This window comes from Electrona antarctica (assembly GCF_951216825.1).
Source record: "Electrona antarctica genome assembly, chromosome: 3".
NCBI classification, from domain to species: Eukaryota; Metazoa; Chordata; class Actinopteri; order Myctophiformes; family Myctophidae; genus Electrona; species Electrona antarctica.
Genome location: NC_136808.1, coordinates 51,400,311 through 51,424,818, shown reverse-complemented (window position 1 = coordinate 51,424,818; position 24,508 = coordinate 51,400,311). Strand labels below are relative to the sequence as shown.

The window sequence follows — 24,508 nt, the reverse complement described above, 5'->3', positions numbered from 1 at the left end:
AGAAGGTCATACACTGACTCTGAGGGAGGAGAGAGGGAGGAAGAAGGTCATACACTGACTCTGAGGGAGGAGAGAGGGAGGAAGAAGGTCATACACTGACTCTGAGGGAGGAGAGAGGGAGGAAAAGATTGATGGCAAAATTGACCACTAATTGACAACTGCTTTTCTGAGAAATACAAATCGTCCTTCGAAAGCCTCGTCGTTTTCTCAGTTAAAAGCTGAAATCTGGGATGCATTTGAATTAATAAAACATTATTTTAACCAATCACGACGGTAGAGAATATTATACAACTAGCACATTTAGTGGTTGGAGGTGGTCTACTAACTCTACTAACTCTACTAACGCTTCCATTGATCCATTTCGACTAACCTGCTACAGTTACATTCCGGCAAGAAGACCGTAAGCAATGAGTTTACGTTATGTTATTGTTGTTAATGACATTGATTGCTGTAAAGTGTAAACTACATAGGATTCATTGCTTATTGGATAGGCAACATCACCAGAGTAATACTATATGCACCAACCCCTTTATTGTAGCTCTGGCATTGTTGCTATCATCTCTTTCTGCTGGGAAAGGGTGACAATCTAACTATAAAATACGCAAATATCTGTGCGTCTGCAGGTGAGTGTGTGTAATCTCTGTGTGTAACCATCCGACCAATCGATATCTGGGCATAAAAAAGACATGGACAAAAGGTTACAGAGATCTCCATCTCCATCACCAGCACATACCAGCACACACCAGCCTTCATCCATATGTTCATGATTCATTCATCAATCACTCCATAAACGTTGATTATGCCAGGCTATCTCTCATTAACGTGCGGTCACTGCGGTGCAGGCATCACTCACCCACAGCACTCACAGCAGTGAGTGCTGGGATCGCCTTCGCCTACCTAAAGTACATGACTGCTGCACTCTGCACGAATGGGTCAAATTAATATAGTAGCCTACAAACGTATTCCATTCATGGCGATGTGATGTCTCATGTAGACTTGAGGTGCGTGCGTGTGCGTGCTTGTGTGGACATGACAGCCAGGCAAGTGAGGCTAGAGGGAAACAGACAACGTGTAGGGTAGGCCTATATTATTTAATTCATACAGGTGTTCGTTCAAATACCGGTATATCTTTATTTATTTAAGATACAACACACCATTGAGTTGGGCTTGCAAGTTGTGTGTGTGTGTGTGCGTGCGTGCGTGTGTGTGTGAGAGGGGGGTGAGGCGGGCAGAAAGGCAAGCGGGGGAAACTTTCTTATTGGCTTTTTCCATCATGTAACTATGGTTTCCATATGTTGGTCGTATTGCAGTTGTTCACGTCGCAAAAACGAGGGTGAGGCTTGATTTTATAGGGCGTGCCAGATTGATTTCAGCCGTCACATTTATCAACGCTAGGAACGAAATTAAGTAAGGATCAGCTGTTTGCGATCACTTTGAGGCAGCCCGAACCAGCCATGGTGAAATAGCACTTCCTCACTAGTGAAAGCCACGCCTCCATCGCGGTCAAAACAGTAGTAGTGTCATATATGTGTATGTACGGATTTTGGGGTTTTCTAGTCGTGTATGTACGGAATTGCAATTCCGTACATATCGTACGTATTTCTGTGTGATCAGGCTGGTGTTTCTGACAGTATCAGGTACGGTCGCCCCTAAACCATCTCGCCCCTCGATTTTTCCCACGGTTGTGGTATTCTTTATTTTGTTTTACTGAGAATAAGGTTATAAAAAAGTTTAGGGTTAGGCATAGTTTTACTGGGGTTAAGTTTAGGTATAGGGTTAGGTTTAGGCATAGTTTTACTGAGCTTAAGGTTGGGAATAAGGTTAGGTTTAACCGTTTAAGCATGATTTACTTAGGTTACTACAGGTTCTCCATAATTCGAGTGTCGCTAATAAAGAACGGTAGAACAAGAGTAATTTGCAACTTGAATACACAGATCGGTGATGTCGGACATAATCCGGTTGGTGGTCTAGAAATTAATTTTTCCCTATAAACCTTATGCCTCAAACTAATCTCTAATCCAGATCTTTATGAATGCATTACCCCAATACCTCAATATGTATTTCCAAACTCAAGGCAATGGAGGCATCGGAGCTCCCTAAAGGTTATCCATTTCATTGGAGTTTTGGGATCTGTATTAATGCACCTTAGGGAAAACTGAACTGTATAGAGAATAGTTTTGGGATCTGTATGCACCTCAGGGAAAACTGAACTGTATAGAGAATAGTTTTGGGATCTGTATGCACCTCAGGGAAAACTGAACTGTATAGAGAATAGTTTTGGGATCTGTATGCACCTCAGGGAGAACTGAACTGTATAGAGAGTAGTTTTGGGATCTGTATGCACCTTAGGGAGAACTGAACTGTATAGAGAATAGTTTTGGGATCTGTATGCACCTCAGGGAGAACTGAACTGTATAGAGAGTAGTTTTGGGATCTGTATGCACCTCAGGGAAAACTGAACTGTATAGAGAATAGTTTTGGGATCTGTATGCACCTTAGGGAAAACTGAACTGTATGGAGAATAGTTTTGGGATCTGTATGCACCTCAGTGAAAACAGAACTGTATAGAGAATAGTTTTGGGATCTGTATGCACCTCAGGGAAAACTGAACTGTATAGAGAATAGTTTTGGGATCTGTATGCACCTTAGGGAGAACTGAACTGTATAGAGAATAGTTTTGGGATCTGTATGCACCTCAGGGAGAACTGAACTGTATAGAGAATACTTTTGGGATCTGTATGCACCTTAGGGAAAACTGAACTGTATAGAGAATAGTTTTGGGATCTGTATTAATGCACCTTAGGGAGAACTGAACTGTATGGAGAAGTGGTACAGTAAAACAAGACTACGCAGGTCAAGGCAAAAGTCCTGGCATGCCAAATAAATAGCAGATCTCATTACAGTAGAGGGAGCAGGGCTGCACAAAAGCCTTTCTCTCTCCCCTCTCCCTGTCTCCCCTCGGGGCCGGCAGGACACAGGCAGGGGAGAAAGCCTTAGGTCAACAACACGACAACACTTTTACTAGAAGGCCGATTCATCATCCAAATATTATGGTATGAACTTACAGCGGCCATTACAGTCGCCTGACTCTCTGCCAACTGCCAGCTTTAATTACTTGCAGCTGAGTCCCAGGGTTTGGTGTGTATCGGATACTTAACCCTCCCATTGTTACCACTGGCTGTGTACAACAGACAAACCTGGAACTTACTGAAACTAGCCCCATGCTGCCTCTTCAGTCCCTAAGCCCTTTAGTTTCAAACTGTTTGGATGAGTACAGAACACTGGTTCCCAGCATAGGAGCTTAAATATGGACTCGGCAAACTCCTCTAACCAAACACATGAGGCCTCCTAGTGTGGTCATGTTGGGTTATTTGCTAAGAAATTCAAAGAAACTCAACTCAACACATACTGTATGTGTCTTGTGCTTTACTATACTGTATGTATAGTATACTATGCACTATGCACACATACCTACGCACATTTCTTTTGTGTCTCTGTCCCCTCATCTACAGTTACAAGTCCTCCCTCGGCTAAATGACTGACTGCACATGCGGAAACATGTGCTGTGACTGTGAGTGAGCAGCCCTTCCAGTAAACAGATTGCCAACCACACAGACAGAAAATATGTACTCTAGCTCTCACAGAGCTGCTGCTCGAATCACTGGCTGGCCTGTTCAAAGTGTTTCCACAGTAAGTCCCACAACTTTTATAAAGAGTGAGAATTCCCATTATGCTGCATATTTGTCTACCCAGTGGCAGACAAGAATACAGTTCTTTCTTTGTGCATTTAGAAAACACGGCCTCTTTCACATTACGGGGGGAAAAAAATACATGGTCAACATCATTAGCTGGGAAAATAAACACACTGCCCCGCCTCACGTGATGTTGTGATTTGGACAGACCTCAGATTGCAGTCGTGTTTTGCATAGTGACAACCTAACGAAGAGAGCACTGCGGACAGCATCTCGTTTTTATTTATCATCAAATCTTCACTCAAAAAGCCCACATTGATGAAATGAGCTTGTGGTGCAGATTTTCAGATAAAATGACTGTTTTCTACTAACATAACATAAATGTGGATAAATGTTGTCTGGCGTCAACATGAAAATGTGTAGCCTGCAGTGTGAGCAGTCCAATTTCCATTTCCATGAATATGTAAACAAGAACAAATACCCAAACCAAATACACATACAATTTGTGCTCTGTGTTGGAAATTGTACACAAGACTAACCACGATTAAAACCCCACGGTAAAATATCCTCCATAACCAACAAATCCTGACCGCCACTTCTGTTCACATTATATAGTAAGTAATGGAAGACTAAAAAGGTGAAAAGAGAAAGCACTCACCCTGTGAAAAGGCAAGGACTTAACACTCCCATTCATTTCCCTCACATTCCTGCTGCTTGCTCTTACTGGCCTTGGCACCTGGGGGCGTGGCACCGAGTGACTGTTAACTCCCCCTCTGCCCCCCCTCCTCTTACTGGCCTTGGCACCTGGGGGCGTGGCACTGAGTGACTGTTAACTCCCCCTCTGCCCCCCTCCTCCACTCCACCCCCTCCTCCCTTCACTGTCTTGTTTACTGTGCCTGTGTGTGGACCCTTTTCACTACTTCAACTTGTTCAGCAGGTTAGTGGTATTGTCATGAGGACGCCCGTAGAGCAGAAATGAAGCCGTTGACAGAAGTATCTACCGCCTGAGTGGTTTATATAGGGTACACTTGGTGGGAAACACCGTGTGTGGTTGACTGGTGAGGCGCCACTGAACCGTGAGGGAAGAGGGAAGGACGAGAATATAAAGCTCACCTTGTGACAGCAGCACGTTTGACGAGTACTCCCAAGCAGAGAGAAGCTCATTCAAAAGGGCTGGCACCTGCGGCAAGCCATCTACAACAACCCTGATATGTTTACAGCCAAGCCTACATGAGGGCTGCCAGGGACTCCATAGCAACATGGACCAGGGAACCACTTTCTCTCTCTAGATATTAGCTCCTCTCATGAGACGACGTGGAGAAAATTAGCAAAAACGCAATGTCTATTAAGTTTAACAAACTGTTGTGGGATACTGTTACAACAACACCGTTGCAGAATCCTCCTCATGTATCAAAAAATCTATTGAAGCAACCAAAGGGTTAAATCTTCACCTCATTCTGTGCCACCCAACAATGTGTAAAGGTATCCCAAAGCTGTTGAAAAATATCTGCACGGTAATTTTGCCCATTCGTATCAGGTTCTCAGTGCCATGCGCCTATAGGGATGGTAACATCTCAACAAGCCCTCCAGGTTCATTGTGATACCAGCAATTAGTGCACTGGCTGCAAATGGTTTATATTTTGACATTTAAGATCCATGGGAGAGATACATGTTCAACCATGACATCAAAAGTGATGGCTGAGATTTGTTTCTACAACTGGTGCTGCATTTTACAACTTGCCCAACGTCGCAAATTGACATGTTTTGACAAAATGAATGCCTGACGATGACGCATCTCTGGTTAAGATTAATTACCACAGCAGGAAATGATTGTGAAAACACAAATCACAGCAACACATGTGAGGCTAACGGCTACAATGTAACATTTTAATTTTAACTCTGAGTGTGCATAAACAATATCCATTTGGTTGCATTTTTACATTTGCAGAGTCAACTTTACTGTGTAATATAAAGTGTAATGGAAAAACATGTCTTTTTTTTGTGAACCACTTTGGGTTTTGTCCACGATAGATGAGAGGCACTAGACAACCAAATATGTTTAACCCATTTTGGCCTGACGTCGAAATTTAAAAAATGTCTTCTAAATCTTGACAGTTTTCTGAAAAACCTCATGTTTCTGTATCAGTGGTGCTCAATATTTCATGTCGAGGACCCCCAAAAATGAAATTGGCCGCCGACCCCCATCTGAAAATATGTTGTTCCAGGAACCTCTCGGAAGCAAAGATTTGAGTTAAAAACGTTCACTCTGTAATAATATATACTCAAAGATTTGAGGCACATTTTCACGGTTTTTAAAAAATAGCTAAAGTATAACATAATGCTTTAAAACACCAACAGGGGTTCCCGCCCAACATGGGTTAACACTCTTAGAGGAGCTAAACGGTCTCCCACCACCATAAACAGAGACGCACCCTAGTTGACAGCCCAGGCAGTTATCAGAACATACGGGCTAAGGGCCGATTCATACTCCTATTTTAGAGCCGAATAAAAGTGGGTTCGGCTCGGTAGAGCCTACAATGTGACGTCATTTGAGGTTCGGAGGAGGCGGGTACCGTCCTAAAGTCGGCTCTTCGGTGCTACTGAAATTTTCTGACGAGCCGAAATAATTTCGGCACTACAGCGATAAAATAGGAGTATGAATCGGCCCTAACTCTGGAGTCAGCAAAGGGACTTGATAAAGCATATAAATCCAATGTGTGTCGACTTCTAGTGGGTTGCAATAACCGTCAGAGCTCAGCCGGCTTGTCTGGCGTTTGTGTTATTTCTCTGTGAATATCGTGTGTCCGAGTGAGACAGACACACACACACACACACACACACACACACACACACACACACACACACACACACACACACACACACACACACACACACACACACACACACACACACACACACACACACACACACACACTTTGCGTGGTGGAACAAAATGGCCGCTTTTACTCGGAAAGCCATGACCCGGAAACAATCTACTAAAAAAAGTTCACTTTACATAGCTGGCTTACATTGCGATCGTTTTAGTTTATACGATATATGATCCAAAAAGCGTTCATATTTTGCGGGAGAGACGGATGAGGAGCAGAAATGAAGCGCCAGTATATCGATTCCTTCAACACCACGGAAAGCGCCCCTGGATTAGGAGAGACGAGTCATTCTTTCCGCCGCGCTAACGGCTAACTCAATGATAAGCTAACATGGGGACAGAGCGGGAGCATACGGTAGCCGAGAGGTGAACTGACAAATAAAAAAAAGGGAAAAATTCAGAATATTCTTATCTCGCCCTGTATCATTGAGGATGCGCTAGGACGTCCTCACACGTCTTTAGGACGCGTCGATTGGGACGCCTAGGACGTGCTGACACGTCGGATGGACAGAAACGGTTAAAGGGTTCACCCCAAAAAAATATTTTCTATCAATAACACACCCCATGAAGCCTTGAATTCATTCAAGCATTTGTTTTGTTTTGTTTTGTTTTTTACAAAAAAGGAAAACTCAAAAACATGAAATCAAGGCATGGGGTGTTTAATAGAGCGCCGAAGTCTTGACGTCACTCGATCATCCGCTGGTTCTAAGGGGTCCGCGGACGTTCTTCTCTATGGAGAATAACATCTTAAAATCGTCTCGTATAAGAATTGTGGTCCAAAAAAAAAAAAAATGTCTCTGTGATATTGTCGGGGGGGGGGGGGGGGGGGGGGGGGGTCGGTCACTCGTAATTGATACAGTCAGTTTCTAGTGAAAACTAGAAATATCAGCGTTTTCTGTCAGTCAGTTGATTCTTCATATCAATATGAGTGAAACCGCTGGGATGATTTGTTTATTATAACACAGTTCTTATGAGGCGATCTACACAAACGTCAATATGGCCTCTAGCGATATTGACGTCAGACTTCGGTGCTGTATAGATAGAACATAAGTCATGTTTTGGGTGAACTACTCCTATAAAGGGATATATCACTTTCAAAAATACTTTTGGTCATTTCATCGTCTACTCGCGTGAACCTGAACCCCCAAGACAGTTTTTAAGTTGCTCGATTCAGTATTTAGATATTTGATATTCGTTTTAGCTGCCCCGCCCCCTTCCTATACAAACCCATTATAACTTCAAACTCCACTTTAACCATGATAGATTCATCCAAAACACCCGTGACGGGTGACCCGACAGTGGCCTTGTGGTTGAGTGTCCGCCCTGAAACTGGGAGGTCAGGGTTCGATCCCCGGCCGGGTCATACCAAAGACTGTAAAAATGGGACCCAATGCCTCCCTGCTTGACACTCAGCATCAAAGGGTTGGATTGGGGGTCAAATCAACTAATGATTCCCGAGCGTGGCGCACGCTGCGGCTCACCGCTCCAAGAGATGGGTCAAATGCGGAGAACAAATTTCACTGCGGTAACGTCTGTGACTAATCGTACGACTTTGACTTTGACTTTGACCCGTTCCTTTTACTGGTGACTGATACTGCGAGGTGATACTGCGAGGTGAAGTGCCCGTGTAATTTGAGCGTCGCCTATAAACCGCTCCATGAACAGCAATGTCTGTCCGTATGTCTCATTGTCTCCATGTATGTGCCTCTAGTGCTGGTCTCCTCTAGCGCTGCATGGTCTCCTAGAGATTCCAGAGACTCCAAACACAAAGAAATATGGAGAAGCTGCCTTTAGTTACTATGCCCCTGTGCTGTGGAACAGCTTGCCGAGGGATCTACGGTTCTCTGAATCTGTGGACATGTTAAACAAAATCTTCATTCAATCATTGCTTTTACTTAGATCGTTGCATGTCTTTTGCTATTTTACCAGCTGCTGTGTAAGCAGCACAGCTGGTCTATTTTCTCTCGCCTTGGCTTTCACACCCACTGGCTGTAGTAGCGACCTATGTTTCTCATTGGCTGCCGTGCTGACGACCTATCGTCCTGATTGGCTGCCTGTGTGTGTGTGTGTGTGTGTGTGTGTGTGTGTGTGTGTGTGTGTGTGTGTGTGTGTGTGTGTGTGTGTGTGTGTGTGTGTGTGTGTGTGTGTATGTGTGGCACGCATGCATGCATGTGAAGATTAACCCATTTTTCATGTCAAGGACCCCCAGAATTATCTCTATTGGGCCACGGACCTAGCCTGGCTAATAAGCCAGACTCAAATCACAGTCGTGTGGTATTTGAGTCTGGAGATGCTGTGTATGGATCTTGTTTCCCGGGGGGGCGGGTTCAAACATTTTCTCTTTGACGCAATTGGTTAGAGCTACTGTCAGTCAAAGGTCTCAAGCATTGAACGTCAATGTACCAAAGCCCGCCCATAGTGCATACCGTGTCCCGATTGGCCACACCAGTTCTCTGGTGTAGGAAATGGGCGTACAATTGAGCCTCTCCAGACCGTAATCCGCCGGCAGGCAATTTTTTTTTTGCCAACGGCTGATTCGGTCTGGCTTATTAGCCAGGCTACCACGGACCCCCATCTCAAAATATGTAGTTCCAGGGACCTCCCCAGAAGCCAATACTTTAGTTAAAAATGTTCTCTCTGAAATATATATTCAAAGATTTGCGCCACATTTTCACGACTTTTCAAAAATAGCAGACCTACAAGCTCATAGCACGCCACTCGGTGGCGTGCTATGAGCTTGTAGATCTGCTATTTTTCAATAGCTGAATTATAAACATGTTTAAAACACCAAAAGGGGTTCTCGCCCAAAATGGGTTAAACGACAGCCATGTGGACAAATGGACATTAACCAGTTACCACACATCACTTTTATTTCTCAACCTGCTCAAATGCGTGTTGTTCGTCTATTACATACATGGCGGACCACCACCACACAGCTGGTAAAAATATGACTGTCATCATTTCTTGTTTTTCTACTATTACTATGTAGTTGATGCTTTATTATTTGCATTTTGATTCTTGTTTTTTTTATATAAATAAAGATTGATTGATTGATTGATATGTATGGCCACTTGAGAACAGAAATACCGGTGGGTGACCTAAGGTGTCACTGTTGAGCAGCCTATCACACACACAGACACAGACACACACACACACACACACACACACACACACACACACACACACACACACACACACACACACACACACACACACACAGTACATTTTGAACGAAGGCAGACGACAGTGATGTCTTCGGCCACTGACCGTGTATTTTCTGTGCTCACCACCATCGCTCCATCGCTTTGTATGGCAAAGGAAAATCACTTGTGTGACACAAAGCTCAGACGTGTGGCACGCTGCAGCACGCAGCTCCTTCTGTCCAGCTAATCCCTGACCCAGAGTGACCAGAGACCACCTTCAGGAGGTCAGATTACAGTAGCTGCTTTCAGCGCACACGCACGCACGCACGCACGCACGCGACTTCCATGACAGCCAACTAAATATGTAGTGTTATGCCTAATTATTTATACTTCATCATTATGACTCAAATAACTGGAAAGAAATCTTTGCTTGCAGAAAAACAACTCATTGCATGTTTGCGTGTTTTAAAGTTGCCAATCAGTTATTATCATAATTGTCAATATAAATGTCAATGGATAAAAAGATATTATATGTTATATCAGATGTGATTATTTTACTATCATTTACCATATTAATGCACAAACCACAAAGCGTTGGAATTGAAATGTAAATTTTCCATCAAATTAATTTTAATTTTAAGCAAGGCGATAGATCTGATCTAGTGTTTACCTGAGGATTGAGGAGAGAATGAACACTAGGACACTATAGATCTGATCTAGTGTTTACCTGAGGACTGAGAGAGAGAATGAACACTAGGACACTATAGATCTGATCTAGTGTTTACCTGAGGATTGAGGAGAGAATGAACACTAGGACACTATAGATCTGATCTAGTGTTTACCTGAGGACTGAGAGAGAGAATGAACACTAGGACACTATAGATCTGATCTAGTGTTTACCTGAGGACTGAGAGAGAGAATGAACACTAGGACACTATAGATCTGATCTAGTGTTTACCTGAGGATTGAGGAGAGAATGAACACTAGGACACTATAGATCTGATCTAGTGTTTACCTGAGGACTGAGAGAGAATGAACACTAGGACACTATAGATCTGATCTAGTGTTTACCTGAGGATTGAGGAGAGAATGAACACTAGGACACTATAGATCTGATCTAGTGTTTACCTGAGGATTGAGGAGAGAATGAACACTAGGACACTATAGATCTGATCTAGTGTTTACCTGAGGATTGAGGAGAGAATGAACACTAGGACACTCGGCTTAACATGAAAGCTAGACCTCAGAAAGCAGTGGAATTCAAACTATTTACACAAGACAGCCCTTTGACACGAACAAGCACACAGACACACATGCATGCACATTCTGTCTCACATGTGTGTGTGTGTGTGTGTGTGTGCGTGCGTGCGTGCGTGCGTGCGTGCATGCGTGTGTGCGTGCGTGCGTGCGTGCGTGCGTGCGTGCATGCGTGTGTGCGTGCGTGCGTGCGTGCGTGCGTGCGTGCATGCGTGTGTGCGTGCGTGCGTGCGTGCATGCGTGCGTGCGTGTAAATGATGCAGTGCCTATATGTAAAAGATGCCTCACAGAAACCTTTACATCCAGATATAGAGACTAGAGTTTCTATCATATTCCTTTAGCCCATAGAGTTTCTATCATATTCCTTTAGCCCAGGAGTTCCCAAACTGTGGTGCGTGCCGTGCACCCCCTGTGGTGCGCCGATGCCCTCTAGGGGGTGTGTTACATGAAAAGGCTATAATGGTGGTGCTATGGTAATTTCACACCTGAGAGACAGCTGTCTCCTCGGTGTCTCCTGTCTCCTTTCCATCGAAGGGTGTGCGTCAGCTAGGTCGGAAGATAACAGGGGGTGCACAACCCAAAAGGTTTGGGAACCGCTGCTTAGAAAACAACAATGATGGAGCTTTTCACCCACGGATTTACACCTATAATAAACCTGTAATGTGACAAATAAAAATGGATTCTGATATGTATTACTGTAACTAATACAGGCCTGTCCCCCCCTCAGCACAAGCTCTCACCCAGCATTACACACAGAATCGCAACTTCAAGTTCCAACAGCATCTTAGAACCGGAGAATTGCTCCACAATGTGTCCAGTGTGCACACTGGCACTTCTGCCCAGTTTACGGTAGCAGGAAAACCAAACCTTGCTGAGGCAACAGGAAAGCCTGTGTGTAATTTAGCACGCACATATTCAGAAAGTACAGTATGACATCACCAAGCTTGTGCCATGTTGCTAACCACAGTACAATGACACTTTTTGCAGACATTTTTGGTTGTGTTCGTCGCCATGTAACTTCAAATATTGGCGAGACATTTTGCTCCATTGATGAGAAATTGGGATTCCAAACTGTGGTCTCCTGAGTCCTCACTAACTTACATTCCACACTGAAAAAGCTCTCAAAATGAGTCAAACCAACAAAAACACATCAGATTCTGCCAATACTGTCACATATTCTGTCAATACTGTATACCATCACAGATTCTGCCAATACTCTATACCAGATTCTGCCAATACTGTATGTATACCATCACATATTCTGTCAATACTGTATACCATCACATATTCTGTCAATACTGTATGTATACCATCACAGATTCTGTCAATACTGTATACCATCACATATTCTGTCAATACTGTATACCATCACAGATTCTGCCAATACTGTATACCATCACAGATTCTATCAATACTGTATACCATCACATATTCTGTCAATACTGTATACCATCACAGATTCTGCCAATACTGTATGTATACCATCACAGATTCTGCCAATACTGTATACCATCACAGATTCTGCCAATACTGTATACTATACCATCACAGATTCTGCCAATACTGTATACCATCACAGATTCTGCCAATACTGTATACCATCACAGATTCTGTCAATACTGTATACCATCACAGATTCTGCCAATACTGTATACTATACCATCACAGATTCTGTCAATACTGTATGCCATCACAGATTCTGCCAATACTGTATACTATACCATCACAGATTCTGCCAATACTGTATACTATACCATCACAGATTCTGTCAATACTGTATACTATACCATCACAGATTCTGTCAATACTGTATACCATCACAGATTCTGTCAATACTGTATACCATCACAGATTCTGTCAATACTGTATACCATCACAGATTCTGCCAATACTGTATACCATCACAGATTCTGCCAATACTGTATACCATCACAGATTCTGCCAATACTGTATACTATACCATCACAGATTCTGCCAATACTGTATGTATACCATCACAGATTCTGTCAATACTGTATACCATCACAGATTCTGCCAATACTGTATACCATCACAGATTCTGTCAATACTGTATACCATCACAGATTCTGTCAATACTGTATACCATCACAGATTCTGTCAATACTGTATACCATCACAAAACCAAACTAGAAAAAGTGCCCTTCCGGGCACAGGTCTCCACCAGGAGGATAGGAGTGTGTGTGATGTTTGGCAAAATGTTTAGGAGATGTTTTTTTTTATTTGTTTTTGCAACAATTTTCTTCATTTTGTTGAGGAAATGCAGAGCCAGATCACTCATAGCATCTCTGAGGATAGAATTCTGGATGAGCAGGACATGTGCAGCATTTTGTACAAAACGGGCCACTCCTGAAAACCTTGGAAGGCAATCTTAGCCAATCAGTGTACAATCTGAGAAATCCAACAGACTCGTCTTGATCACATGACTACAGAGATCATGTGTACCGATTGCCATTTCTTCATACGCCTTTGATGGCAATTGGATGATTTGAGGCATTTTGTTCCAAAAATGTGTTTTGCAAAAATCAACCTGTTGGTGGCGCTATAACAGGCCAATGTGAAAAGGGTGGGATATATTCCTCAGCCTAGTAAGAAAATGTGCGAAAGATTTCAGGTAAATTGCATGCTGCGTTCATGATTTGAGGCTATTGTTCAAAACGGGGCAATCTTGCAAACTGTGAAAGCCAATTATAGCCAATTAGGATGGAATATGAAATATCAGACAGATCCGACTTGAGCACATGACCATAGAGATACTGTGTAACGATTTGTGAGATTTTTGGACAGAATCTGGAGGAGTAATATCAAAAAATGTGTTTTACAAAAGTTGGCCTCCTGGTGGCGCTATAAAAGGCAGATGCGGAAAATGCAGGTCAAAGGTTTGTCCTTGGCCTCTAGGGAGTGTGCATGCAACGTTTCACGCAGATCGGTGCAGTTTTAGGTAAAACATGTGAAAAGCTGCCTCATGGTGGCGCTATAACAGGCCGTTCTGGAAAATGTGGGGCAGAGGTTCATCGTTGGCATCCAGGGAGTGTGTGTGCAAAGTTTGGCATCGGCCGGGTTAACGGTGCCGGAGATTAGCTGTACACAGACGGACGGAAGGAAGGACGGACACACACACGGACGGACACACACACGGACGGAGTGCAAAACATACTCTCTCCCCATGCCTTCGGCCTGGTGGAGACAATAAGTAGGGAACAGGCATGCCAGGGTTAATGTTGTTATTGTCCAATAGGGAATAGGCATGCCAGGGCTAATGTGGTTATTGTCCAATAGGGAATAGGCATGCCAGGGCTAATGTGGTTATTGTCCAATAGGGAATAGGCATGCCAGGGCTAATGTGGTTATTGTCCAATAGGGAATAGGCCTGTGGTGTCAGACAGATCTCGATTTCCCTGTGATTTTTGATGCAAGCTGTTGACTCACCTGATAAGAATGTGAGAACAAACAGATAAAACGGTTGGCAAACATCGGTTGTGGACCTTAAGGCTGCCATATCTTAACAACAGTAATGATCAAACAGGATTAGAACATTTACAGTAAATTTCTTAAAAATCCAAAGCAACCACTGTATATGAAATAAAAGACAGATGGTAACTGTCTATTATATTTATTATAATTAAACCAGTGTATGGGGACTTACAAACAGATTTACAAATAGATGCTAAAACACAGACTATTATTATTATGTTTTTGTATTATTATTATTATGAGTACTATTTATTAGGTTGTAGGTTGTCAATAGCTCAAGAATATATGTATAATATATGTATATATATGTACTATTTGCCATTATTGAGATAAAAACTCACTTGAATCAGAGATTATAGAATATAAAGCGACCAGACAGGTTTTGAGGCATTTTACCTAAGATAAGCCACATTTCACTAGAGCGTGTTCAGACAGAAGGATTGTTTAATATAGGGTTAGGGTTCAGACCTCAAGGAGAATCAGCTCAAACAAGCAGAAGGCAAGAATGGGTTAACCCATTCTGGACGGGAACCCCTTTTGGTGTTTTAAACTAAGCATTATGTTATACTTTAGCTATTGAAAAATAGCAGATCTACAAGCTCATAGCGCGTCACTCGATGGCACGCTATGAGCTTGTAGATCTGCTATTTTTGAAAAATCGTAAAAATGCGGCACAAATCTTTGAATATATATTCTTTCAGAGCGAACGTTTTTCTTATTTCGACTTCAGGCCTACATTAAAGTAGACCAAACAAAGACTTATGATGGTTATAAAAGTAGCCTTTAGACAAACGTGTTGCGAGTTTAAAGTCTACAATGCATATATATATCTCTTTGGTCCAAGGACACTCAACTGGAGGCATCCACTTTGAGTTAAAGCAGCATTTTTGATTACGGTATACCAATTCTTTTTTTTAATTTTTTATCAGTATATTGCAGTTACACATGTGGCTTCAAAATGCCATAACTTTTTTTTCCCCCTCTCTCTCTCTCTCTCTCTCTCTCTCTCTCTCTCTCTCCTCTCTCTCTCTCTCTCTCTCTCTCTCTCTCTCTCTCTCTCTCTCTCTCTCTCTCTCTCTCTCTCCTCTCTCTCTCTCCTCTCTCTCTCTCTCTCTCTCTCTCTCTCTCTCAAGAACCACTCTCAGCGAGTTGTTTTCTCCCTGCTGCCACACAGCAACGTTTCTCTTCATCTATAAAATATCTTAGCCGTTGGCCTTAAGATGGCAGTTGAAAAACATACCAACAATGACAGGATACTGGAGGAAATGCCATGGAACAGTGAGATGTCGCTGTTTTATTCCCTGCCTACCAGTATGAACGGGAAGTTGGAAACCAACAGGTGAATCAGGAGAGAACCAAATGAAAACACAGGAAATTGAGTCTGCACAATCATAAAGCTACAGGGCAATGGAATGTTTGTTTATTTAATGTTAAATACACTCTGCATTTCTGGGGCTTTCAAAATACCAGGGCTTCAGCTAGGAAAACCATGTCACACGAGTGGGTGTGAATAAAGGTAGACACGGAGATGGCGAACAGGACAGCTTTAACAGGATTCCATTTGGGGCATGAAGCACCACTCATAAATCTGGATCAAGGGCTTTGAAACCATAGACGGTGGCTGGAGGGTGAGGGGCGTCTGAAAACATCCAAGGCAAGAGGGATAACTGGAGTCATGTATCGTTTAGAAATGACGAACAATATTGAGAAATCTGAACAATGTTAGTCTTACTAGGGTACTGGGGCACGTATGAAACCCAAATAAGAACCACTGCTCTTTGACATTGGGCCCTATACAGTGTGTGTAGCCTAGTTGCAACCTTAACCTGAAACTTGAACCTCTGCTTTTCATCTGCCAATGACTCTCAGCAGCCAAGATTTACCCCTCTTCATATTTAATGTCTTTGTTGACATGTGTGTGTGTCTCACTCTGAAGGGGCTGTGTGTGTGCGTGCGTGCGTGCGTGCGTGCGTGCGTGCGTGCGTGCGTGCGTGCGTGCGTGCGTGTGTCACACGCAACAAACTGATGAACACATTGTGATAAAATGGTACAATGTGATTAAATTATATTTACAAGACAACATCGATATGCATGTTCAGACAAAACACTGTTGTTTTTAAGTTATTACACTATACTGTTGAATAAAGCAAAAGGTATACAATTTATCTATAATATGTAATGAATATAAATGACAGTGATGAGGTTCGGCACATGGTTTGGCAGCAGTTTGTGTTGCTAGGGCCTATAGAGGTTAAAGCACTCATGCATAGATGTGTTCAGGCCAAAACAAAGTCATGAGTGTGCGGTAAATACTGGAAGAGGTGATATTTTGACCTGGGACTGATTAGCCTTTTTTACTGAAGTTTGGTTAGTGTTAACCATTAACCCATGAGTTTTTAAGGGAAGTTATTGAGGCAAGTTGAGCCACTTTTGGAACCTTACCTGTCCAGGTTAAACACTAAAGCTATAGACCGCTGCCGCTAGGTGGCGCTATTCTCCTGGTTCGTGGGGTTATTTGTACTGTTGATCTTAGATCGCCTCATGTCTGATGTTTGACTGTGTTAGAAAAATATACAAATCACCCCAGAGATTGTATTAATATGGATATGAAGGTGGAAATGTAGTGTACAAATATACCCAAAGAGTAAACGCAAACAATAAACGCTAGAAACAAGTCAAACAACCCAAAGACTACATTTCCGGGCTGCTGCCAGTCGCACACAACATACGTCATGACCACCGCTTGTTGTCTTGAGTTTGACGCGACACAGTTTTCTGCCCCACAAAGGGATGGATTTTCCCATGAAGGGAGGGACTAGTTTTAGACCCCGACGGAGGGGTGCCGTGACGCCATCTCAAGCTAACTTGAACCACGAGAGACTAAAGCTAAAGCCAGTGAGTTGCTGGGTCGAACGTTGCAAAGTTGGCTTGAGCAGACTCATCCCTGTTCGAGTTGCGACCCGGTATGCACAGAATATTTACCTCGCCCCCCCCCCTACAATGAACAGAAAAGCCCTGGTGATTTGTTTATTTTTGGAACACAATTCTTATAATATACCGTAGGCAATTTAAGATTCCCCTGTGGGGATTTCAACACAACAAATTACTTCACGAATGAAGGGAATAGCGCCCTCTAGCGGCAGTAACGTCAGACTTCAGTGCTCTCATACTTTGGCCCAATCGCCCGAAAAGATGAATTATTTGTATCTTTTCCGGCGACGTTGCCCCACCCAACAAATAATGCACTTCCGGAACATTCGTCTGGCTGTCGCCCGCTGTTAAAACGTACTGTTAGTTTTTAGAACAGATATGATATACTGTAACTGGATAAAAGCAGATTAGTGAACAAGGATTCAAAACACAACTTTAAACAGCTCAGCCTCAGGTTGCAAGCAGGTTTTTGTGAAGGTTGTGAAAGTAGATCACAAACCATTCCCATTGGCTCAAAGTAGATCACAAACCATTCTCATTGGCTCATTATCATTGGCTCGGTATGCCTGCAGATCTTAGATAGAAGTGAGCCTGTTGATGATTTAGACTGCATGACATGTAGCCAGATGGGTTTATCTTAGAAAGTTTCTCATTTTCACTCCACAGTCTTTCATCTTTCATCATCAGAAATCTACAAGCTTTCAAGGCAATCAAGTATTTCTAAGCACACGCCGCCAAGTTTGCTTAACATAGCAGAGTCAATATTAATAGAGTGCTATGTAAGCCCAGGTTTATACACAGAGCGCCCCACTCTCCATCAGATGGTTAATTATTGACAGGGCCTTGGTGGGTGTCAATATAGAAAACCTAAAATATGAGGAGACCTTGGTCTCACAATTCTCAACCGAGGTATACAATGTGTCATGGATGCTAACATCTTCTATAGCTTTAGACCAAACTAGTGCACTGAATCTGATTTGAACTAGGTCTTGTGAAATCCTTACCTACCACCCATCACCCATGAGACTTAAAATGTATGTCAGCCTCAAAACAACTATTGTTTTTCAATTTGTGGTAGTTAACCACTCACGCCCTGCATACAACAAATAGTGAACATAGCAGATCTACAAGCTCACAGCGTGTCACTTCAAGATGTGCAGTCAGTGCGCTTGCAGATCTGCTATTTCTGTTACTTTTGACATTTAAAATGAAAAGATTTTTTTTTTATCTTTTGAAAACAATTGCCAAAAATATGGATGCCAGGGTTAATGTGGTTATTTGTACAGTACCATCATCAGCTACTTGACTGCTGCTGTCAGCCGGTTTCCTCAGTACTAATCCATAATGACATTTCATGCCTGCTCAGCAAACTTAGTGGGAAAACAACCCACTGCATACTTTCAAAGATGAGATATTGTGAAAATCAACCATTTAAGGTTATACTATGAATGTTTACCAAGCTATTGTCCTGAGAGACACCAAGATAGCATTACGTTAAACTGACTATTCAAATCTTACAAATAACAAGATAATTGAAGACATTTTGAACATTATCTTCAGCTTCTTATATCACACCATCATTCTTATAACCATGACAGCTTGACTGCCTAATACAAGATTGATTTCATTCTCACATACAGCTTAAATAAACTAAGTTTGGTCACAGCGCTACAAAAGTATAACAAGTAGGCAAGTAGCAGGGAAACTGGCATCCTCAAAATTATAGCATCAGTACTCCGCTCTCTCTTTCAGGAAAATTAAAGAGAATTAGCTTCTGCCAATGGGAGGCATTGGCCTTTCTGTGTGGAGTTTGCATGTTCTCCCCGTGTCCTCTAGCTAGTAGCTACCCTCACAAAAAACATCCTGGTCTCTAAATTGCCGCCCCCTGGCAAGCCAGGGCACCTGATGGAGGGGAAAAGGAACTTGTTGGAATAACGTGTTCCTTCCAAGCGCTACGTCTAGCCGGGGAAACTCCCCCCTGTCAGGTGATAAGAAGCGGCTTGGACTCCTCATGCATAGAAGGCAGCATGAGGTCAGTCTGCTGCTCTCCCCAGGTTGGCAGAGGAAGTGTAGCACCCAGGATAACATTTTGGTGAAAAAATGGGTTGCGAAATCGTGGGAATTTTTTTTGGGGGAAAATTACAGGTTGAATAGCTGTTCACCATGTGACAAATTTGGTTTGCAACACAATAATTTAAACATACTTCATATTTTTATATGGAATTTTTCAATAGTTGCCTTTTGTTTTTGTCTGAGAAAGTATTGCAAAATTATGTTACTTCACAAAACAAAACTGCCACATGTAAGAGCATCAGAATGAAATGAACTGGTTTAGGGTTAGGGCTTTGCATACTTGAGGGTTTCCTATCGCCCATTAAACTGATTACATTGAAATGGGAGGGAAACATTGTCAGGCATGTGATGAAGTCTATTCCAAGGCTGGATAAATAGATCTATCACCACTGAGCCAACAGGGAAAATAACAAGCACCACTTGTACGTCTATAGGCTGCTAATCATGCAGGTTAATAATGCAAACACAGAATATCATAGCAATCATTTAATAATAATAAAGTCTGACAACAGAGAAGTGTTGTGAGAAGAAAATGATTTTCTGGGTTTTTCGAATTGTCTCTATAGTGTACAGTAGAACTTGAATACATGTAAAAAATACATGTTTTTTCCCCACATTTTCATTATGATACAGCAGCACACTTCATTATATACGGATCAAGATGGGCCGGATCAAGATGGGCCTCATGGCTCGGCAAGGCTTACTTGGATCAAGACTATTATAGATTTGATTTGTGTTCGTGTCTGCATGAAAGCAAAAGTCAGAGTCAGACTCGATAAAATACCTATGATAGCCCAAGGATATTAATAGCATTTATATTATCTATACTAGTTGGTTTGGCATTGATGGGGTTTTATGGGGTACTTGCCGGGCTGGGAGGTTAAAAATAGCTACCTGGCTTTACCCTAATTTAATTTTAACCCCATTTTGTATTATTTAAGCCATATTCAACCATAGCCTCCTATGCTGTCACTCCGCTGTGGAGCTTTAAGATACTCTGGAAATTGAAAGCAGCATCGACAACAATTATATCAAGAAAAGTATTTGCCACGCGATATAATAGTACCAACTTGACAACCCGAAATAACTAAATATTAATTTATATTACACTTCATCGCTTGAGGTTGCTTTGCCATAAAACAATAACAGTCAACAGGCCTAATTCAGTTGTGTTCTTTTTGGCAAACCGACAGCGGATAAAATCGGCTTAATTCGAGACGAGGCAACTTTAATGAATGACATTGGGCGAGGGGGGGGGTGCACCGTGCGTGCACGGCACACGCACTCACAAACAGCACACACACACACGCGATCTACGCGCAACTTTAACAACAACTACTTTAACTAGTAGTCTATGTAGTAGTAAAAGTACGATAGACAGAACAACAAAATGGGAGACTTCTTACCTTTTGAATACAAGGATCTGGGAGAATTCAGGTCGAGGTCATCGCTGCTGAAAAGGGAAATAAAGTCAGAGGGCATCGCAATGCCTCCGAGTTCTGGGGAAACCGGACACCCTCACAGATATAAAGTGTGACGTTTAACCAGGCTGTCTTTCTACCACTGTCAGGAATAATCGACCAAGAAGAAGAAGCGTCTTATTAGCCGAATAACAACAACTGCTACTACAAAATACTGAACCCATTCGATTAGATCTAAATGACTGTCTGTCTTGTCTCTACTGTCAACTCAACGCTCCGGTTCGGCAGTCCTTCTTTCCGCGATCAGTGAAGCGATGGATGTTTATGATTAGTCTCAGCTCAGCCACACAGAGCCACGCCTTCCTGCATACATTACGCAATAATGAGGCTTTATACTTTGTGTAGATCGTGATTGTGTGACTCAGTTTATATAGTGAGTTTACTTTAGTTGGAACTTACTTGGAATAATAATTATGGAATAAGAGTTTCCTACAGAATGGAATCTGTGTAGCCTAATTCAAACATGATGGCATTAAAAAGTGCACAAGTCTCCACCAGGTCATGTATACACACACACACACACACACACACACACACACACGCCCAGGGTTGCTTTGATAACATCCGTAAATGCATTTGAATTGTTGAGTCTCATGTCTCATCATGTCCTCTTGACAATACAACTTAGATTCTCTGTGGGGTTCAGGTCAGGTCAGTTCGCTGGTCAGTTAAGCACAGTAATACCATGGTAATACCATGGTATACCAATACTAGTAGCCTATAGTTTTGGCTCTGTGGGCAGGTGCCAAATCGAGCTGGAAAAGAAAAATTAGCATCTCCATGCAGCTTGTCAACATACTGAAGCACAATGTCCTCTAAAAAGATGGCTGTGTTGAAAACCATTTGCTAAGTTTTCACTGTCAATTTTCACTGGATCAACAGCAGCAGATAACATGACCAAAATCATCACTGTGTTTTGTGAAGTTCAGACTCTCAACACAACCATCTTATAGGGCACCATCTTGCACCACCCTTATCCCTTATCCCTACACTTATTTAGCCATTTTTTACTATTTTGAAAATAGTTTTAAAATAGTTCAACTAGCTGATCTACATCTACACGGTGTGAGCTTGTAGATCAGCTATTTGAACTATTTTAAAAGGTTTTTTTAAATAGTAAAAAATGGCAAATAAGTTTAGAGATAAGGGTTAAGGGGTGGCGCAAGATATAGCCCAGTTATATTTTACAGCACGTTGTGCCTCCGTACATTGACAAGCTTTATGTTGATGCTGATCTTCCTTTTCAGGATTATAATCCATGCACCACTCCTGAATGAAGTGCCTGGTGCTGGGAGTCTGGTGCAACGCACAGGTGAGAGCAGGAGTGGACCTGGTGAGACGTAGGAGGGGCCCGGACAGGAGTCAACCCACAGAGCCTAGTCCTTCCACGCACCAGAATCTGGTTCTCCCAGTCCTGCATGGCAGAGTAGTTCCGGAGCAACGGATTGTGTGGCCCTGGATGTTCCCTAATAATGGGACTGATTGAGGGTAGCTACTGGGACGTAAGTCGGGACTTGATCACCCCAGCTGGGTCACCTGAGTGAGGGGTATGATGTTCGAGAGACCCGAAACCCCTATGACCTTGGGATACATCACTGAGGATACGTCCCGGGTGCATCCATGCAATGTTTATTTATTTATTATGGCAGCACTTGGCACCTACTTGGCACCTGCCCACAGAGCCAAAACGACCAGCAATTGGTGTACTGACTAGGGATGGGTATCGTTGGGATTTTTGTGAATCCGGTATTAAAATGTTTATTAAAAATAAAAAGTTTTAATATCCTTTATTCAACCGTATGTTGAGGATAAGAGTGAGAATAAGAGTGACAATAACACATTTTGACAATAACAAAAGAAAGCCTATCTGACTGAGGAGCACTACAACACACACTCACTCACTCACACACACACACACACACACACACACACACACACACACACACACACACACACACACACACACACACACACACACACACACACACACACACACACACACACACACACACACACACACACACACACACACAGGCCAATAGTGTTCGTACAAATGCTCAACCAAACCAGATTTACCCACACAGACTCTAATAAACGTTGCTGTACAAAGACTACAAACATTTAATCAAAAATAATTAGGAAAATAAAATAAACAGATGGACAAAATGTTAGTATATGGATACCGTACATCAATTTAATTGTTTCACAAAATATATAGTATATACCATACATACATACATACATGCATGCATGCATTGTCTCCTTAAGTTTCAGTATTTCATAAAATGAAAGTGAAATATTAATATATATCTAGACTTACAGTACAGTATATAGATAAATATGATCACAAAACAATTTCAAGGTATTACTAAATGAACTCATTGATTACATGCAATAAGTCTTACAGTGTTTTGTTAATATTAAGTGGAAATAGTTGAGAGTTTATTTGTACCAGAGGAAACAACCGTGTTATCATTGGAAAGTTTTACGCCTTCATTCTTACATTTGATTCCAAACAAACTGCAACATTTCTTCAGCATCAGGTCCACAATCTCCTCCTCTTCTGAGGGCTGTGGAACGGTAAAAAGACACAACAATGTACAACGAAAGGCTTCGCTGCACACTAAACATAAATGTACAACGAAAGGCTTCGCTGCACACTAAACATAAATGTTTCCACATAGCACTAAAAGTGGTTCTTTGACTCATAATCATAGGGAGTTATATACATACCGTTAAAGATGCTATACCTTTTGACCTTTTTGACCTTTTTTGTCAAATGGTGCTACATAGAACCAAGAGTTGCCTATTTTCTGTACAAGACACCAATGCATAACTATGTATACCAGGCTTAACCAAACACTCCATTGTTTCCCACACTATAGGGCTCCATTTTCATCACCGCTAAACCCCTTATCCCTAAACTTCTTTGCCTTTTTTCTTTTTACTATTTGGAAAACATTTTTGAATAGTTAAAATGGCCAGTCTACAAGCGCACAACGTGTCAATGTAGATTGGCTAGTTGAACTATTCAAAAATGTGTTTCAAAATAGTAAAAAAAGGCAAAGAAGTTTAGGGATAAGGGGTTTAGCGGTGATGAAAATGGAGCCCATATGTTTGTGAGCTTCTAAAGGTATGCAGTAAAGCATGCATTGAATACCTTGTGATGTATCTGCTCTTGAGTGAACGCCACTAGGATGACAGAGATGAACAGGTTCAGCACCACAAAGGTCATGAACACGATGCAGGAGCCAATCAGGAACGCACCGAGGACAGGGTTGTAATTCAGAACCTGAGGAATTTGAATGGGAAAAAACCGTCAGTGATTTTGAGCTGCCATAATCCCATACCAATAATTCAGAAATGAACAACTAGACCCTCACCTCTTCATAATTAAAAATACCCAGCTGCAGGCTGACCATTGTCTGGGCAGCATCCATCAGTGTCCGATACGAGTACAGCTTCCAGCCGAACATCAGATTGGACTGCAAAGAGTGATTTAAAGGATAACAAAGTTCCTCTGTTTACTGTTATTAATAAAAAACAATGTTT

The 24,508-nt window shown here is 42.2% G+C and overlaps 2 protein-coding genes across 2 annotated transcripts in view; both read right to left on the bottom strand.

The window, feature by feature from the left end:
- nfat5b (nuclear factor of activated T cells 5b) overlaps positions 1 to 21,070 on the bottom strand; it is a 52,909-nt gene extending 31,839 nt beyond the window's left edge. Inside the window, exon 1 of the mRNA XM_079497650.1 lies at positions 20,882 to 21,070. Coding sequence (XP_079353776.1) covers positions 20,882 to 20,957 — 76 coding nt within the window. The 5' untranslated portion in view covers positions 20,958 to 21,070. The remainder of the gene's footprint in view (positions 1 to 20,881) is intronic.
- Positions 21,071 to 23,253: 2,183 nt separating this feature from the next.
- pkd1l2a (polycystic kidney disease 1 like 2a) overlaps positions 23,254 to 24,508 on the bottom strand; it is a 29,331-nt gene continuing 28,076 nt past the window's right edge. Inside the window, exons 39-41 of the mRNA XM_079496400.1 lie at positions 24,340 to 24,441; positions 24,117 to 24,248; positions 23,254 to 23,526 (exon numbers count right to left, since the gene is read on the bottom strand). Coding sequence (XP_079352526.1) covers positions 23,377 to 23,526; positions 24,117 to 24,248; positions 24,340 to 24,441 — 384 coding nt within the window. The 3' untranslated portion in view covers positions 23,254 to 23,376. The remainder of the gene's footprint in view (positions 23,527 to 24,116; positions 24,249 to 24,339; positions 24,442 to 24,508) is intronic.